This window comes from Oryctolagus cuniculus, chromosome 4 (genome assembly GCF_051225735.1).
Source record: "Oryctolagus cuniculus isolate XC-2025 breed Fujian yellow rabbit chromosome 4, ASM5122573v1, whole genome shotgun sequence".
Lineage (NCBI taxonomy): Eukaryota > Metazoa > Chordata > Mammalia > Lagomorpha > Leporidae > Oryctolagus > Oryctolagus cuniculus.
Genome location: NC_142870.1, coordinates 75,523,133 through 75,542,259, shown reverse-complemented (window position 1 = coordinate 75,542,259; position 19,127 = coordinate 75,523,133). Strand labels below are relative to the sequence as shown.

At 39.7% G+C, this 19,127-nt stretch overlaps 2 protein-coding genes across 3 annotated transcripts in view; one reads left to right on the top strand and one right to left on the bottom strand.

Moving 5' to 3' along the window:
- IGSF11 (immunoglobulin superfamily member 11) overlaps positions 1-19,127 on the top strand; it is a 367,364-nt gene that overhangs the window by 29,830 nt on the left and 318,407 nt on the right. The gene's annotated exons all lie outside the window — the stretch shown is intronic.
- On the bottom strand, positions 1,461-16,273 carry TEX55 (testis expressed 55). The gene is made up of 4 exons (XM_051819013.3): positions 14,778-16,273; positions 14,087-14,230; positions 12,162-12,224; positions 1,461-1,472 (listed from the first exon to the last, which is right to left on the bottom strand). The coding sequence occupies exons 1-4, from the start codon at positions 16,239-16,241 to the stop codon at positions 1,461-1,463; spliced, it is 1,683 nt and encodes a 560-aa protein (XP_051674973.3). The 5' UTR covers positions 16,242-16,273.

Below are 19,127 nucleotides of genomic sequence, written 5' to 3'. Positions count from 1 at the left end.
TACTTTCTTCTGAGGATGATACACTGTGTTCAGCTTGTCTGCTGTCTCTAATGGATCAAACACTTTTTTGAGGCAATGGCTTTCTCCACCAAAAGGCACAGTCTGAGATTGCTGTGATTGCAAACGGAAATGAAAAGTGTTAATACTGGGAAGTTCTGGGGGGCAGGAGAAACGTCACAGTTCGGCTGCCGGGTACACTAACGCTAGAGCTGCCTCCGCCTGAGTTAGCCAAACCAGCGTCCCCGGGGCTGAAACACACTCAGGCCCACCCAAGCAGTCAGAAGCAGTCTGCTCGGCCGGCGAGGGCAGGAGCGTGATGCTGGAGAGCCATCTGATTTCTTACTGGCGGCGGCGGCGACAGCCAGGCTTTTCTCATCAAGGGTTGGAGGCTGCTAGCCTGGAACTAGAAGGCTGCTGCGCCGCAAACCCAGAAGGTATGGAGAGGGCGCAGCCAGACATGGGCTCCCAGCCAAGCTGCGTTTTCACGGATTTCTGCGGAAGCCCGCCGCAGTGCGCCCACTAAGCCCTCGTAGCGCGCCAGGATGGAGCTCTCCCTCGCTTTGTGGGGGACCACAGGCCCAGGTAGGCGGCTGACTAAACCGCCACCTACAGGATGTCACGGAAGAAGTTCCTGTAAGAGGCCGCCTGGGTCAGAAAGTCGTGGAGCCGGGCGGAGTCGTCGTTAAATGCTTTGGGAAAAGCCATGGGGCAGGTGGGCAGACACACCTGGGCCAAAAGGTTGGCCTCGAACAGCAGCAGCCACACGTGGTCCATGAGCTTGTCTTTCTTCCTATGCAGGGAATGGTTCTGGCTCAGGTCAGGCATGCTGCCTGCAGGCGCATCCATTCACACCAATGTCCGGCCGCCCTCTGCTCCTGCGTGTTGTTATTTATTTTTTTTTAAAAGGAAGTTATGCTTTCTGTATACACTTAGAAATGAATCCTACAAATAACAGCTGTATATAAGGGACAAACATCTAAACCCCATTCCCCAAATGCTAAAACGACACAGAACCACAGAAAGGGTCTGGAGACTAAGCAAACACAGGCAGATTTTGGAGGGGTGTCTAAACTTGGGGCAAGCGACCAACATGGGATGGATTTCTCATTTTTTCAACTTAGACCTTGTGACAGTCACAGGCACAGCCATAGTCTTGGCAATGAAGGGATGCCTAAAACTCTAATAGAAAACCAACCATCTTTCTGAATGGGAAAATTGGGTGTAGTAGCCTGGTCAAATAAACCCAAGTGCTGACGACAGAGGGAGATTTCTAAAGGAGAGAAGTTTCCTTAGTTCTATTTACAAACCCTGCACAAACATCACACTGACCCTTGAAACATGCATTCATAGGACAGATTCAAAGTAGTACAGCAAAGGCTTAAAGAATTGATGTGAGCCATGATCAATCAACCATAGGAGGCAAGAGAGAATTTTCAGTTTGAATGCAACTGTATTCATCATCACATTATCACCTAAAACAAAAATAACATTTGTCAGATAAGTATTGCAGAACTCAGCCATAAAATTTAATGTTCACAGTATCTAGATTGTCTAAAATTATTCTATTTACTGAAAACATAGAATATGCAAGTTGTTGTAAATGGAAAAGACTATTACCAGATGCTAATTCCAAACACTTTAAAGCAGCTACATTGACCATACTCAATAAGATCAAGGAAAATACACTGAAAATGAAAGGAAATAATAGAAAATATCAGAAGATAAATAGAAAATGCGAGAAGAAACTAAATAGAAACTATCACTGAAAAATAAATTTTACTAAATGGCTTAATAACAGAATAGATGCCAGAATAATAAGAGAACTTAAAAGTAGAGCCAAGGAATTATTTAAAGAAGAAAGAGAAAAAGCTGGAAGAAAGGAAGATTGGGGATCTGTGAGAAAATATTAAAAAAAAATAATGCAAGTTTTTTTTAGGAATTCTGCTATGTTGTATTCTAGTAGTTTACTTTTTTTACTTTTTTAAACTTATGTAAAGGGAACAAATCTCACATAAAAAGTTTTAAGAGCATAACGATACTATACACCCTACCCTCTTTTCCTCCCTCACTCCTACCATCCCACTTCCTTTTCTCACTTCTCTTTTAACTTTTACGACTTATTTTCAATTTACTTTATAGTCACAAGCTTAACCCTCCATTAAGTAAAGAATTCCACAAGTAGTAAGTAGAAAATCCACTATAAGCAATAATCAAATCTTAAAATATCAATTTTGTTCATATATATCACTTTTTTTGTACTCTGTATATTGGTTGCCACAAATCAGGGAAATATATATATATATTATATATAATGTTTGCCTTTTTGGGACTGGCTTATTTCACTAAGCATAATGGTCTCCAGTTGCATTCATTTTGTTGCAAAAGACAGAATTTCATTCTTTTTTATGTCTGAGTAGGATTCTGAGTAGGTATATATACCACAATTTCTTTATCCAGTCATCAGTTGATGGGCATCTGGGTTGATTACATATTTTAGCTATTGTGAGTTAAACTGCTATAAACAGGAGTACAGATAATGTCTTCATATGCTGATTTCATTTCCTATGGACAATTTCTCAGGATTGGAATGGCTGAGTCATGATAGATCTATTTTCAGCTTTCTGAGGAATCTCCATACCATTTTCCATAATGGTTGTACTAGTTCACATTCCCACCAACAGTGGATTAGGGTACCTTTCCCCCCACATCCTCACCAGCATTCGTTATTTTTTGATTTTTGGATGATATCCATTCTTACTGGAGTAAGGTGAAAATTCATTGTGTTTTTTATTTGAATTTTCCTGATGCCATGATCCTGAGCATCTTTTCATGTGTTTGCTGGCCATTTGTAATAATGTGAGTTTTAAAACAAGAAGGGATTAATGTATGAGAAAGGAACAGGAAAATATTTGAAGAAAGTACTTGGTGAGAGACATAGACAAGAAGCTCAATTAACCTGTTAAAAGGTAAATTCCAGTGAATACCATGATCGTTAATTAATGATAAAAAGATTTATGATCCAGTCAGAGGAAATAACATGTTTTATTCAGGTCAACAACAATTTGGATGATTATGGATGTCTCTGAAAAAAAAAAAAAAAAAAAAAAAAAAGAACTCAGTTCTGTTTCCAGCAAGAATGAACATGAAATAGGTTTTCAGAAGAAGGAAAACCAAGAGTGTTCACTACCAGCAGTCATACAATACAACACACTGATGAATTCTACCAGATACTTAAATAATTAATACCAATTCTTCTTAAATCATTTCAAAAAACAGAAGAGGGAAGTCTTCCAAACTCATTCTATGAGACCAGTGTTTCCTGGATACCAAGCCAGACAAGGACACAAAAGAAACCTATAGGCCAGGAGCCGGCACCATGGCACAGTAGGTTAATCCTCTGCCTGCAGCACCGGCATCCCGTATGGGCACCGGTTCGAGTTCCGACTGCTCCTCTTCCAATCTAGCTCTCTGCTATGGCCTGGGAAAGCAGTAGAAGATGGCCCAAATGCTTGGGCCCCTGTACCCACGTGGGAAACCCAGAAGACGCTCCTGGCTCCTGGCTTCGGATAGGTGCAGCTCTGGCCATTGCGGCCCTCTGGGGAGTGAACCAATGGAAGGAAGACATTTCTCTCTGTCTCTCCCTCTCACTGTCTGTAACTCTTCCTCTCAAAGAAATAAGATCTTTTTAAAAAAAGAGAAACCTATAGGCCAACTCAATGTCCTTGATGGACAGATGCAAAAAATTTCAACAAATAGTAGCCAATTAAATCCTATGTAACTGTAAAAAGATTATTTATCACAATCAAGTGGGATTCATACTAGCTATGCAAGGATGGTTCAAAATATGCAAATAAATAAATGTGATATAAACCACTTCAACAAAATTAAGGACAAAAATCAAGCAATTATATTAATAGACACAGAAAAGGCATTTGATAAAATCCAACATCCCTTCATGATTAAAAACTGAATGAATTAGGTTAGAAGGAACATACCTCAACAAAATTAAGGCCAAATATAAGAAGCCAATAGTTAACATCATATTGAATGGGGAAAAGCTGAAAGGATGCTCTATAAGATAAGGAAAAAGACAAGGATGTCTACTTGTACCACTTTTATGCAATACAGTACCGGAAGTTCTAGCCAGAGTAATTAAGCAATAAAAAGACATACATGGAATTCAAACTGATAAAGAGGAAGTCAAACAACGATTGTTTTCAGATGGCATGATCCTATATGGGGAAAACACCAAAGACTCCACCAAAAAGCTGTTAAACTAACAAATTCAGCAAAGGTTCAAGATACAAGGTCAACATGCAAAACTCAGTAATGTTGTCACATACCAATAGCAAATTCCCTGGAAAAGAAATCAAGAAAGCAATTCCATTTCCAGTAGCTACAAAACAACACTAACAAAAAATACTTGTGAATAAATTTAAGCAAAGAGATGAAAGATCTATGCAATGGAAATTGTAATTATGAAAGAAATTGGAGAAGACACAAAGAAATGGAAAGATATCCCATGTTCATAGATTTGAAGAATAAATATTGTCAAAATGTTCATGCAACCCAAAGTGATTTACAGATTAATGCAATCCTTACCAAAATACCAATGACACTTTACACATAACTAGAAAAAATATTGTTAAGATTTGAATGGAGCTATAAAAGACCCTAGCTAGCTAGAGTGAAAGGGCAAATCCAACAAAGTAGGAGGCTTTACACTACTTTAATTTAACATAGATTACTGGGTGGGTGGTCAGCCAAGTGGTTAAGATGCCTTCATATCATACCACCTGGGTCCTGACTTTAGCATCTTGTTAATGCAGATTCTGGGAAATAGCAGTGATGGTTCCAATAATTGGGTGCCTTCCACCCACGTGGGTGAACTGTGCTCAATTCCCAGTTCCTGGTTTTAGCCAAGGTCTAGTGTTCCCCCTTTCAGACATATGGGGAATAAACCATCAGATGGGAGTTCTATCTATCTGAATTACAATAAGTAAATATAAATAACAAAGCTATTATAATAAAAATAGCATGATACTGCCATAAAAATGTACTTATAGGTCAATGGAAAAGAGTAGAGACCATAAAAATGAACCCACACATGTATAACTAACAGTGTTAGAAAAACTGGATATCCACATAAAAAAAGAATAAGATCTGTATTCCTCACCAAAAAAAAAAAAAAAAAAAAACCTCAAATTAATTCCTTAGTGAACCTTTGAAACTCCTAAGTGAAAACATAAGAAAGAAGCTTTAGGACTTTTTTTAAATTTACATTTTCTTTTTTAAAAATTTATTAAAGGTATGCACATTTCATTAATTTCATACATACAAATTTAGAAACATAGTGATTCTTCCTACCCTCCCTCCCTCCTGCGCATGCTCCCAACCTTCTTCCTCCTCTCTTTCCTATTCCCATTATTAATTTTCATAAAGATCTATTTTCAGTTTCCTTTATACTCATATCACTAACCCTACATTAAGAAAAGAGTTCTTAATGTGCCAGGGGATTCCAATATAATCCCATCAAGTTTGCATGTACCAATGCCATCTCACTAGCCCAAGTGATCAATTTCAGTTCACAATTGATCACACTGATAGGTCTAAGAATCAAAGGGATCACACAAACAAGACTAGTGTCTGCTAATACTAACTAATAGAATAAAAAAGCGAGAGAATGATCCAACATGGGGAGTGGGATACACAGCAGATTCATAGAATGGCAGATGTCCTAAACAGCACTCTGGCCTCAGAATCAGCCCTTAAGGCATTTGGATCTGGCTGAAGAGCCCATGAGAGTATTTCAGGCATGGAAAGCTAAGACACTCTGGAAAAAAAAGAAGACGACCTAAATGAAAGATCTCTGCGAGTGAGATCCAAGTGGAAAGAACAGGGCCATCAAAGAAGGAGGTACCTTTCTCTGAATGGAGGAGAGAACTTCCACTTTGACTATGATGCTTGCCTAATGGCTCTGGCTAAAAGTTCCAGGACTATATTGAATAGTAATGGTGAGAGTGGACATCCTTGTATGGTTCTGGGTCTAAGTGGGAATTCTTTCAAATTTTCCTCATTCAATAAGATGCTGGCTGTTGGTTTTTCATAAACTACCATGATTGTGTTGAGGAATGTTCCTTCTATACTCATTTTGCTTAAGGTTTTCATCATGAATGGATGTTGTATTTTATGAAATGCTTTCTCTGCATCTTTTGAGATAATATAATGGTCTTTGTTCTTCAATTTGTTAATGTGATGTATCACATTTATTGACTCGCAAAGGTTGAACCATCCCTGCATACCGGGAATAAATCCCACTTGGTCCAAATGAATGATCCGTCTGATGTGTAGGATTCAATTAGCTAGTATATTGTTGAGGATTTTTGCATTTATGTTCATCAGGGATATTGGTCTGTAGTTCTCTTTCTCTGTTGTATTTTTTTCTGGTTTAGGAATTAGAGTGATACTGGCTTCATAGAAGGAGTTTGAGAGGATTCTCTCCTTTTCAATTCTTTTGAATAGCTTGAGAATTGGGGTTATTTCTTCCTGGAAATGTCTGGTAGAAATCAGCAGTGAAGCCATCCTGTCTGGGCTTTTCTTTGTTGGGAGGGTCTTTATTACTGATTCAATTTATGTCTTGGTTATTTGTCTGTATAGAGTTTCTGTGTCTTCATGACTTAATTTTGGTAGATTGTGTGTGTAAAACCTTTGAAAGTTTGACTATAATGTATCATGGTGAAGATCTTTTCTGGTCATGTCTATAAGGAGTTCTATGTGTCTCATATATTTGGCTATCCCTTACTTTCTCCAAATTAGAGAAGTTTACTGAAATTATTTCATTGAATAGACCTTCTAATCCATTCTTTCTTCTAACACCTTCAGGTATTCCTAAGACCTATATGTTGGATCTTTTGATAGTGTCCCATAAATCTTCCACATCATTTAAATTTTTTCTAATTTCTTCTTTTTTTCAGCCTGACTGAAAAATTTCCAAAGATTTCTTGTCTAGCTGAGATATTCTCTATTCTGTTTCACCAAGTCTGTTGTTAAGGTTTTCCATTGTGTTTTTTATTTTCATATTGAGTTGCTCATTTCTAATATTTTGATTTCTCTTCCAATTCTCAATTTCATGGGGAATTTTTCATTCATGTCATGTATTGATTTCTTTAATTCATTAATTTGCTTCTGATTGCTTCTGAGTAATCCTATTATTATTATTTTGAATTCCATTTCAGGAATTTCATCAATCTCTCATCTTTACCTTCTAATATTGAAGCTTATTGTGTTCCTTGGAGTGGGGCTCATGCTGTGTTCTTTATTCTTATTTCTTAAATTTCTGTTTTTACTTTTAGGCATTTGTGGAGACACTTGTTGGTTTTTTTACTGATGGCTTTTATCTTTAGACTATGCCTCTGTGGCTTAGAGAGTATATGCTCATTCAGTGAATACTCAGAGGCATGTGGTGAGTGAAGCCAGGGATCTTTGGTCAGTGGTCCAGGGTGGGGTGAGTATCTAGGGTGATTCCCATGTTGGGCATGGTGGATCTCTCATGTGTTTGTTTGTTTGTTTATTTATTTTTAATCAGAAGGGAGGGTTTGATCATCTCTGTTGTCATAATCACTTCTCCACCTCATTTCTTCCAAGGTGATCAATGCCCAGGTGTTGGCCCACAGTGCGTGCAATACTCATCCGGGCTACTATAAAAACCTCACAAAGGATCTGTGAAGTCCTCAGTGTGAGCACAGATCTCATTGCAATGATTCACCCCAGACAATCAGGAAGCTCTAAGTATGTGGAGTTGCTCACAGTGATTGCCCAAAGACCCTCTCATGCAGAGTTCCCACAGTCTCAACACACAAGTCTCTCACAGTCACAATGTGCTTAGGATCTGCTCCACCTCACTACACTGTCCTGTTCACAGAGAGGCAGAGACATTCCCAGAGCAAGCTTTCTGTGGCTGCTACACCTAAGCTGTTTGAGCCTCATAGCCTGTAATATGTTGAGAGCCTGAGAGCACATCACCTATGTGGGTGCCTCGCCCCCTGTCAATCCTCCCAGATAGACTGTAAGTCAATGAGGAACAATGATTTTTCCCCTGATGAAATCTCTGGATCACACGTGTGCACAAGAGCCATTGGTCGTAGTTCCTTCTCATTTCACAGTGGTTCTTTCTTGCTGCTGGTTGCCAGGTGCGCAGATCTGAGCTGCTGCTGTAGCTACTGACAAAATGGCATCTTGTCTTGGCTAGTTGCTGGGCAGCACTCAAGATCTGGCACAGCTGTTATGTATGTCCAAAATGGTACCTGCCATCTTTCAGCTGGTTGCTGGGCACCATTGCTTGGGGGATGGGGAGAGAGAAAAGTGCCCCCTTTTTCTGCTATGTTAGCAGGTACTCTGTTTACCATAAGACTCCAGTCAGATTTCATAGGCTCTCCCCTTAGCTATATTACCAGTGGCACATGTTGCTGCAGTCTGATCTCATCTCACTCTCCAAAGCTGGAGTTCCCTCAGGCTATTGGGTGTAGGGGTCCTATATTGTGTCCATGTTTGTGCTTCGCACCTGCACCCTCCACATAGATCCACTGGTCTGTCTTCCTTCTGTAGTTTTCTACTGCAGTTTTCTCCCCAACTTTCCCCTGAGAATGTACTCTCTCCATTTTAAAAAAACCATCTTCCCCTAGCCTAGAGCAGTAAGCTCCCTCCCTATTCCATCATCTTGGAACCCTCCTAGGACATTGACAAGATACGGATTTTTTGATCAGACCCCAAAAACACAGCAAACAAAAGCAAATAAGGACAAAGGGAATTTTTCCAAACTAAGAAACTTCTGTACTGCAAAGGAAATAACCAACAAAGTAAAGAGATAACCTGCAGAATGGCAGAAAAATACAAATACTTTGATACATTTACAAAATATGTATCTGATTAGAAGTTAATAACCAGGATCTTTAAGGAACCCCAGCAACTCAATAACAGAAAACAAATAATCCAATTAATTATAGGAAGTAGATCTAAACATATATTTGTAAAAAGAAGGCATGTAAATGAACAACAGGTACATGAAAAAATGCTCAACACTCCTAATCATCAGGGAAATACAAATCGAAACCAAACTGAATATCACTTCATTCCAGTAGGACTGGCTATTACCAAAAAGACAAAAGATAACAAATGCCATGAGTATGTGGAGGAAAGGAAACATCTTTACACTGTTGGTAGAAATGTAAATTACTTCAGCCATTGTAGAAAACAGTATACATCTAAAAATCTAAAAATAGAACTAGCTAACGATCTGGCACTCCCCCTAGTGGACATATATCAAAGGGAAATGAAATTGGACAGACATCTGCATTCCCATGTTTAGTGCAGCACTATTCACAGCAGCCAAGAAATGTAAACAACCTATGTGTCCATCCACTGATTATTGGATTAATAAAATGTGGTATGTATACAATAGAATATTACTTAGCCACAAAAGTATGCAATAACATGAATAGAACTGTAGGTCATTATGCTAAGTGAAATAAACTAAGTTCAGAAAGCAAGTACCACATGACCTCTATTATGTGTGATATCATAGAAGTTAAAAGTATAAGATTGGTAACCAGAGCTGTGCAAGGGAGGGGCATGGTAGGTTGGTTAACCAGTACTGAATTGTAATTAGATAGAATAAAAGTTCTGGTGTTGTGTGGCACAGAATGGTGACCATAGATAATGTTAATGTACTATATATTTTTCCAAAAAAAAAGAAAACAGAATATTGAATTTTTAACATCTTCACCATAAAGAAATGTTAAATGTATGAGAAGACAGATATATTTACCCTGATTGGAAAATACACAATGTGTACGTATCAGAACATCAGATGGGGAGAGGGGTGGTTTTGTGGTGTGGTGGGTTAAGCGCTGTTTATGACACTAAATTCTCATGTCAGAGTGCTGGTTCAAGTCCTTGTTTTTTTATCTTCTGACGCAGTTTCCTGCTAATGTGCCTGGGAAAGCAGCAGAGGATGGCCTAAATCCTTGGGATCCTGCCACTCATGTGGGAGATCAGGAGGGAGTTCCTGGCTCCTAGTTTCAGCCTGGCCTTAGATCAGCTTATTGTGGCCATCTGGGGACAGAATTAGCAGATGGACGATATCTGTGTCTTTCCCTCTCTCTCTGTCACTCTGCCTTTCCAATAAATAAATAAACCCTTAAAGATAGTGTACTATATATTTCCAAATTGCTAAACGTGGATTCTAAATGTTCTTGTCACAAAGAGATAAATATGTGAGGTAGTGAATGATTAACCTAATTTGACCATTCCATAATGTATACATGTATTGAGAAGTCAGATTGTGCCCCATAAATGAGTATATTATTATTTATCAATGTAAACATTTTTAAACATTACCAAGCATGAAAAGAAGCAGGAAATATTATTCATAATGAGGAGAATCAACCACCGGAAACAAATTTAGGACTGGTAGGTGTTAGAATTAGCAAGCAGGAACATTAAAACAGTTATTATAATTAGATTTCCTATGTTCCAAAAGGAAGAGATGTCAAAGCTGTAGAAATGACAAATTAGGGACCGGTGCTGTGGTATTGCAGGTAAAGCCACCACTTGCAGTGCCAGCATCCCATTTGGGTGCCGGTTCAAGTCCCGGCTGTTCCACTTCTGATACACCACTCGGCTATGGCCTGGAAAAGCAGCAGAAGATGGCCCAAGTCCTTGGGTCCCTGTACCCACATGGGAGACCTGGAAGAAGCTCCTGGCCCCTGGCTTCAGATCAGCTCAACTCTAGCCATTATGGCCACCTGGGCGTGAACCAATGGCTGGAAGACCTCTCTCTCTCTCTCTCTCTGCCTCTGCCTCTCTGCCCCTCTGTAACTCTGCCTTTCAAATAAATAAATAAATCAAAAAAGAAAAGACAAATTAAACTTCTGGTAGTAAAAATTATGAATATTATAATGTGTGTGATGGAAAAGACCCTGAAACTTTGTTATTAATAGCAATTTAGATACTGCAGAAGAAAGGATTAATAAACACCTAGCAATAATATAGCAATAGCAAGTTCACCCCCCCCGCCCCCAAAAATATATATATATATGGACAGAGACAAGGATACAGAGAAAGTGAAATGGGGAGAGACTTTAACTTTTAAATAAATAAATAGAGTATCAAGAAAACTGTGGAATAACTTCAAATGGCCCAAAATATACATATGTGGAATCCCCAGGAGAGGAGGCTGGCCTGGAAATAATGGCTGAAAAATCAACCACAAACAACATGCTAAGAGATAACATAAAAAACTGGCTATATTAAATTAGAAATTTCTATTCATCAGAAGATAATTTTAGGAGATAGAAAGGGAAGATGGCAAGTGGGAAGATAATCGCAACAGAACAGAACAAAGAGCTCATAATTAGAACCTATAGAACACTGTAGACAGTGAGAAAAATGCAAACAAAGCAATAGAAAAATAATTGTTTAAAAGCAAAGCCAAATTGTAGATTTTACTATATATTTATCAAAATGGCTAATGCTAGTACCACTGATAATAGCTGAAACTTTTATACACTGCTGGTTGGTTAAATTTGCACAATCATATGAGAAATGTGTCACCAAAAGACATGTATAGGAAGACTCATAGCAAAAATTTTTGTAATTGTTTCATGCTAAAAATTTCTTGGATGTTTTCAAAAGTAGCATAGATAAATTGTAGTGTTCGACACAATGAATACTATAACACAATGAAAATAAAGAAGCACAGTCGCATACACAACATGGATCAATCTTAAAGATAAAATTTTGAGCAAGAAAACCAAATATAAGTGAATACATAGTTTATATACAGCTCCAAAATCTGACAAATCTAAATAAAAGTGTCTCATGATTCATGTTGAATGCAATTATAAGGAAAAGTGACAAAGTGTCTCATAAAATTCAGAATAGCAGTCCCTTCGGGTGGGGAGTAATAGCCATGAGAGGAAGGAAGGGAGTTCCTAGGATACTGTCAGTATATATGTATCTTTAAACTTGAATAGTAGTTACAGGTATGTGTACTTTATGATATTCCAGAGTTGTATATGTTTTGTTATGTATGCTTTGCTGTATATGGGTTGTATTTTACAATGCTGAGAATAAAAAGATTGTTCTTTGATTCCATTCCATACCTGGCGCAGCATAAAATGCAGAGGGTCCTCTGGTTTCTCATAAACTAAGTTTTCAGTGATCTTCTGAGAGAGAGCATAAAGCATCACATGATTTTGGGTAGAAGTTACACAGTCCAAGTTACATCTCACATGATTTTCCCACTAACTTAACATGTACCATAGCATTTTAAAAATTCACTTAACACTGTAAATTTGAAACTTACTTTCTTGCCACTGATAAAATTAAGTCAAATTAAGGTAAGACTTAGAGGTGTCAAAATTTAGTAATGAATAGCAATAGGTAGTTTTCCTAATGCCCAAGATCAAAGAGGTAGTGAGAAAGGTTTGAATAGTCTTTTTTTTGAGAATTGTGATCTTGCTAGATTGAGAAAATAATTATTTGCTTTGCAGAACAAAGAAAAACCTTTTGAATAAAAATTTTAAAACTGTTTTAAAATGATTTTATATAGAATCTTCCTTTTGAGGCATTTTATACTTACGTGAGAACATGTTCAGTTGTAATATTAGATGAGAAAACAGGTAGAAATGAACTCCAAAAAGTTCATGGAAAATGGAAGTAAAGGTAAATTTATTTTGGTACAGAAATTTTTGAGATCCATGCCTACTTTTTGCATTTCCCATGAAGCTTTTTGAAGACTTCTCATATCAAACTTCAGAGAATCATTTTAATGCTTTTTGGTTGTTATTTGAATAAAAAAATTATAATAAAGTAAACACAAATTTCACTTGCAGGAAATAACAAGTGGATAAATTTCAAGTATGAAATATTCAGGTCTTTTTAATCTACCAGATCGTTCAATTACTTTATATATTATTCTATTTAATACATACATGATAACTAATCTTTCTTGAAATGATGTTGTATGCATAAGCACTATTTTTTTTTCTTGATAGATAAAGTATAGGGTAACCAAAACTACTTTCTTCAACAGGTTTCATTTTTCACATTAATAATTAATAGTTCTTCGACTAAAGTCAGAAACCTAGCTATTAGTACCTTCCCAAGAACAAGGAATTTTAAGTAGGAAAATGCATATAGTGTTAATGAAGTGGCTATCTTTTATCCCTATTTTATTTGAGGAATCTGAGGTTCACAGAATTTAAGTAATTTTCCTCAAATCACAAAGATAAGAAATGGCAAAGTTAGGATTTGAACGCTGGGCTAACAAATTGCAATATTTGTGCTCTTTCCTCTACTTACTTAAATTTAAACTTTTCCAACTTAAAAGTTTTCATTTTATGGGGGCTAGTCTTATTTTATACTTTTCTAATTACAAATTTATTTCAGGTACATATTTTATTATATATGTATCTGTTATTGGGTAAACAATACTTAGATAAAAATCGTGCCAGGCAAGCAAGAACAACCCACCAAATACTGAAAGACAAATTATAGTTTTGAATATGCCTTATCAATTCCACATTGGCCAAGGACTACCATACTTCAAAGAAGATGCTAGCAATACAGTCTGAGGTCAATGAGATTTATGATTTCAAGAATTAAAATTTTACCTAATTCATTCTCCCTTGAAATAAGTCAATTCTTCGATAGTTACAAGGTCTGCTGTCTGGAAGCTATCAGACTCCTGCCTGGAAGACTTTTTAATCTATTTTTCAGTTGCCAATATCTTGTCCTTTCCTGCTGATGTGGCTAAAACTAACTTTTGGCCAAGGTTTTCCCCTATCAACCAATTTACCTGATCTGTAATCCTTTCGAAGGACTTCATACCACACTCTCACTCATTTGGTGTTCATCACTTATTATTTTTGGCAAATACATCTTTTTATACTTACTGACTTCTCAATTAGAATATATCACATCACACCCCACCATCTTTTTTTTTTTTTTTTTTTTTTAACAGCAAAAACCCTTCCTTGTACCTCTTGAAAAACTCACAACTACGGAGAGGGATTGAGAGGTTTACCTGGAATATTTGTAGAATGTGATGTTTCTCCATGTATTGGAGTGAAACTTCATAAGGATCTTCATATGTTATGGGAGGGAACTTCCTCTTATGAGTTTGCTTTTCCATATAACTCCTTTCTTGCTCGAATTCTGAAAAATCATCCTGCAATTGAAATATCCCCCCAGGGTTCTTAATAAATCTAAAATCTAAATCTGATGTTGTTAGAATCTTGACACTAGGAATTGGAGAAGAGACACATATTTATGAGATAACTGGCTGCCTGTCCCAGAAATACAATGTACCTGAAGCCCTGGGAGGTACCTTAGGTATCTCCAATCTACTTTAAATACTTTTTGTCCTTTACAGGGCTCTCCAGTGAACTCTAAATTCTTTTCCCTTGGTAGAAACCCAGACAAGGGAAATGATTATTGTCATGGAGTTAATAGCAAATCTAGGACTTGAAACCTAGGTTTTAAAATCCTGGTTCATTGATCTTTTTTGAATGGCCTTTCTTAGGATAGCAGAGAGCACCACCTTTCTCCCGCATTTCCTGAAATTTATGGGCCACACACACCAAAACATGTGTGGATTTATTTTTCATCCTAATCCTACAAGTGCCCTCCTACTGCTTATCCCTCTTCTTCCACCCCCACCCCCGTAGGGCCTGTTTTGTCCTCCTAAGTAGGAATCAAATACCCCTTGAACCTACAGGATTGATTTCTATGGATTGGGTGTTTTCTCGACTGGTGTTATCATATTTGGATGAGATGGATGGGAATTTTTGGTAAAAGTCTGGATCTTTTGCTACAAAATTACTGGTGAATCTGGTATCCAGTAGGTGGTGGGCTGAGACAGTGGTTGGACTTTCAGTTTCAGTTTCCATTGCAACTGAACTATTGGAATTGAGGTTTATTTGGCTATCTTCAAATTTGCAGGGCTCTATTCTGTACTCAGCCTCTTTATCCTCCTTGCTGTCACGGAACTGAGAAAATACTCTGTTATACTGGTCAAATGATCCATTGGAAGACAGGTCATCAGCCTGTTTGTCCACTAAGTCGTCCACCTGGTAAGGTTCACTGAAGTCAGCCTTGTCAACAGTAAGATCAGTATAGTTTTCAGCTTGGTCAACAGCCTGTTCAGCTAGCTGAGTCTTTACAGATGTTTTATGGTCAACTTGATCAGACAATCCCTGAACAGTGTGCTCAGAAGTACTCTCAAATATATTGAACAATATTTGATCAGTCTGTTCAGGAGTTCTTTGGTCAGCCAGGCCAGAAAGTCTATGCTCAGAATCCTCCAAAGTTCTGCTCTCCACCTGGTCAGATGACCTGCTGTCAATTTGTTCAGAAGCCCTTTGGTCGGATGATATGAACAAGCTGGTGTCAGCCTGTTCCGAAGCTCTTCTCTCTGCTAGGCTAGACAATCTGCGATCAACCTGCTCGGAAGTCCTCCTTTCAGCCTGGCTAGACAATCTGCGATCAACCTGCTCGGAAGTCCTCCTCTCAGCCTGGCTGGACAGCCTGCGATCAGCCTGCTCCGAAGTCCTCCTCTCAGCCTGGCTGGACAGCCTGCGATCAGCCTGCTCAGAGGCCCTGCGGTCAGACGGCATGGACATCCTGCGGTCAGACGGCGAGGACATCCTGCGGTCAGACGACGTGGACACCCTGCGGTCAGTCTGCTCAGAGACCCTCCTCTCAGCCTGGCTGGACAGCCTGCGATCAGCCTGCTCAGAGGCCCTGCGGTCAGACGGCACGGACATCCTGCGGTCAGACGGTGTGGACATCCTGCGGTCAGACGACGAGGACATCCTGCGGTCGGAGGACATGGACGTCCTGCGGTCAGTCTGCTCTGAAGTTCTTCTCTCAGCCTGTCTTGACAATTTTCGTTCCATGTGTTGAGGAGCTCTTCTATCCGTCAGGCCAGACACCTGGTGCTCGATCTGTCCATACTCTTCGCTTTCAGTTTGGTTGAGTGCCTTTTCCTCATAAATCTGTTCAGAAGATCTTTGGTCAAACAGATCATATTCTCTGTGATCAGTTGGGTACTCTGCCTCACCGTTGACCTGGTTTGTCTCTTCATCTTCTTGGTCATCAGTAGGGTCAACGGTTGGCGGTGTGGTTGTGTTTCCATGTCCCAAGGGTTCGACTAGAGCTGGTTCTGGGGACTCATCCATTTTCTGGCGTCGATGACTGGCCTAGCTTCCTCAGTGCTGTGGGTGGGGCCGGGCTGCTGTCTAAACGACCTTCTGGCAGCACGCATGCGCAGGCTTTGTGGCTTTGTTCCTTCCGGGGTGGGGCGAGGGAGTGGGCGGTGCCTTGCCCTTGGCCTGACGCCAGCCACGTCAGAGCGGGAGGAGCGTCCTTCTGCTGACGCTGCAGAATGAATGCCAGTACTGGGGCGAGGCTTTCTCCTGAGAGCAGGTGATCTCCACACCAGGGCAGCCAGGCTTTCTACCCCCTAGCAGCTGGCTAGGTGTCCTGCGGCATGGGAACCGGCGCTCCTTGTTTCGCGGAAGTTCACCACGCTGTGTGGCGAAGTGGGTGCTTCGGCACCGCGCCTCCAATGAACGACTTCCAGAATGTGAGCAGGTGAGCGTGCGGCCAGCCAGCCGAGGCCCTCTTAGCTGGTAGAGGTTCTGACTGCCCACGGAGTGAGTTCACGTTTTGTTGGGTACTGACTTTTGTCTCTCCTCACAGTTGGGCTGCGCAGTGCATTAGTATTGGGCGCCGCCAGCAAATGGTGCTGCTCGATGTTAGTCTTCTTAACTCCAGATGGTATTGTGGTGATGCAGCCAAATCGCGTTCACTTGTTGTTTGTCGATACTGTCTTTGCGAATAGTACCGTTGCCAGTCTTGTCGGTGGTATCGAAAGTTTAGTCCTCCTCACACGTAGATTACAGAATCGCTCGGGGCTCCTACCCGCACACACTCCTTGGCAGTTGGTGCCTGCAGGAATAGCCTCTTCCCTGTCTTGAAAGGTGGGTGAACAGCTCTTTAGTATCCCGACTGGGAAGGACTGCCGTGGCTGTGGAAACTCAAGCCCTAAGGTGTTCGCTTGCTGACCTGGACATAGGATCGAAGGCTGGGCTGCCAGAGGGAGGGCGATCCAAGGAGATTGGCTTGTAAAATCCTGCTATCTGGTGGTCTTAGAGCAGAAAGGAAGGTTAGGAGGAGGACGCCAAGCAGGAATCCCAGAAAGAAAGGCTGTAAAGAAAGGGGATGGTGTGGAGAACACAAGAAGGAATATTGAACAAGTGGAGAACCTTCACTTAGTGGTGGTGGCCCAGGGTCTGGGTTTTAGATTTGGCGCTGCCTTTTTTGAAATAAATCCTAAGAATGTACTTCAGAGTCAGCTGGCTGTCTCCTTTTAGCAGTTGGACAGTATATTTTCACTTTATGAAGTCTAAAAAAATCACTGAGGCAGGCCAAGGAATGATGGTCTGATGCCAGACACTCCATCGCTAAGGATTTTTATTGTATTCAGTCATTAGAGATGTGACAGAAAGTCCAAATACAAAGAGTTGTGATCGAAGTGTGACAGGGAGAGTGGGTACCCTTGGTGCCATACCTAGGAACAGAAAGGGGAATTCAGGTACACTAAAGTGAAATAAATCATTTATGTAGTAGAGCCCAACATAATAGGTGCTCAAGAAGGGTTTGTTGAATATAAATTTGTGGGTGGTCTGCCTGTATTTATAAATGTCTAGAGGAAAAAGACATCGTGTTTCGGGTGAGAGAGGTGATAGGCTGTGGTTTGCCGCTTTGAATGGGCCTTGTTGTATTAGATTTGTTCTTCCATATTCTAAGTTAAATGTAGTTACCATAGGAAAAGTAGGAAACTCAGGCATGGAAAACAGTTTCTCCCGAACCCTTAAGAAAAAGTTTTTATTAACATTTTGGTGTATATCCTTATGGAATTCTGCTGTGCAAATCTATATCTATTAGTATTGCTGTACCCTTAAGTTTTGGTGTGTTGTGTTTTCATTTTCATTCATCCCAAGGTATTATCTCATTTCTTTTGTGCTTTCTTCTTTGGCACTTTGGTTGTTTTAAAAGTGTGTTAATTTCCAAATATTTTTGAACTTTGTAGATTTACTCCTGTTATTGATCATTAACTTCATCCTACTATGTTCAGAGAAGATACTTAGATTTCAATCTTTTGAAATCTATTGATTTGTTCCATAGCCAAACATATGGTCTATTCCAGAAAATATTCCATGAGAAGAACGCTTATTGATATTGTTGGGTGGAATATTCTTTATGTCTCTTAGATATAATTGGCTTATAAGGTTGCGTTTTCATGTTGAAATATTCTCTAGGCATTCTATTCATTATTGAAACTGAAACACTGAAATAGCTATTAATGCAGAACTATCATTTTCCCTTTGAGTCTGTCAATATTGCTTCATACATTTTGGAGTTCTACTTTTAGGTATAAATAGATTTATAATTACTATATCCTGTTGTTTTCTTGATACTTTGTTATCAATGTGTAATTTAGTTCTCTCGTAACAGTTTTTTACTAAAATCGTAGTTTGTATGATATTGGTATAGCAATGTCAGCTCTCTTTTGGTTACAGTATCCTATATAGAACTATTGAGTACATTTTTCTATCCTTTTACTTTCAACTTATTTGTGTCTGGAAGTAATAAGATCTGACATTGACAGCGTATAGTTGCATCATTAAAAAATACATTCTGACAATGTGTATCCTTTAATTAGAGAATTCAATCCATCTACATTTTTTTTTTTTTTTGACAGGCAGAGTGGACAGTGAGAGAGAGAGACAGAGAGAAAGGTCTTCCTTTGCCGTTGGTTCACCCTCCAATGGCTGCCACGGCTGGCGCGCTGCGGCCGGCGCACCGCCCTGATCCGATGGCAGGAGCCAGGAGCCAGGTGCTTTTCCTGGTCTCCCATGGGGTGCAGGGCCCAAGCACCTGGGCCATCCTCCACTGCACTCCCTGGCCACAGCAGAGGGCTGGCCTGGAAGAGGGGCAACCGGGACAGAATCCGGCGCCCCAACCGGGACTAGAACCCGGTGTGCCGGCGCCGCTAGGCG

Excerpts from the sequence above, each read along its gene's own strand:
- TEX55 (XM_051819013.3), bottom strand. The coding sequence starts at position 16,241 with ATGGATGAGTCCCCAGAACCAGCTCTAGTCGAACCCTTGGGACATGGA. Across the intron at positions 14,231-14,777 it reads AATCCATAGAAATCAATCCT|GATGATTTTTCAGAATTCGA; the intron begins GTAGGTTCAAGG and ends TTTCAATTGCAG. Across the intron at positions 12,225-14,086 it reads ACATTCTACAAATATTCCAG|AAGATCACTGAAAACTTAGT; the intron begins GTAAACCTCTCA and ends GCTCTCTCTCAG.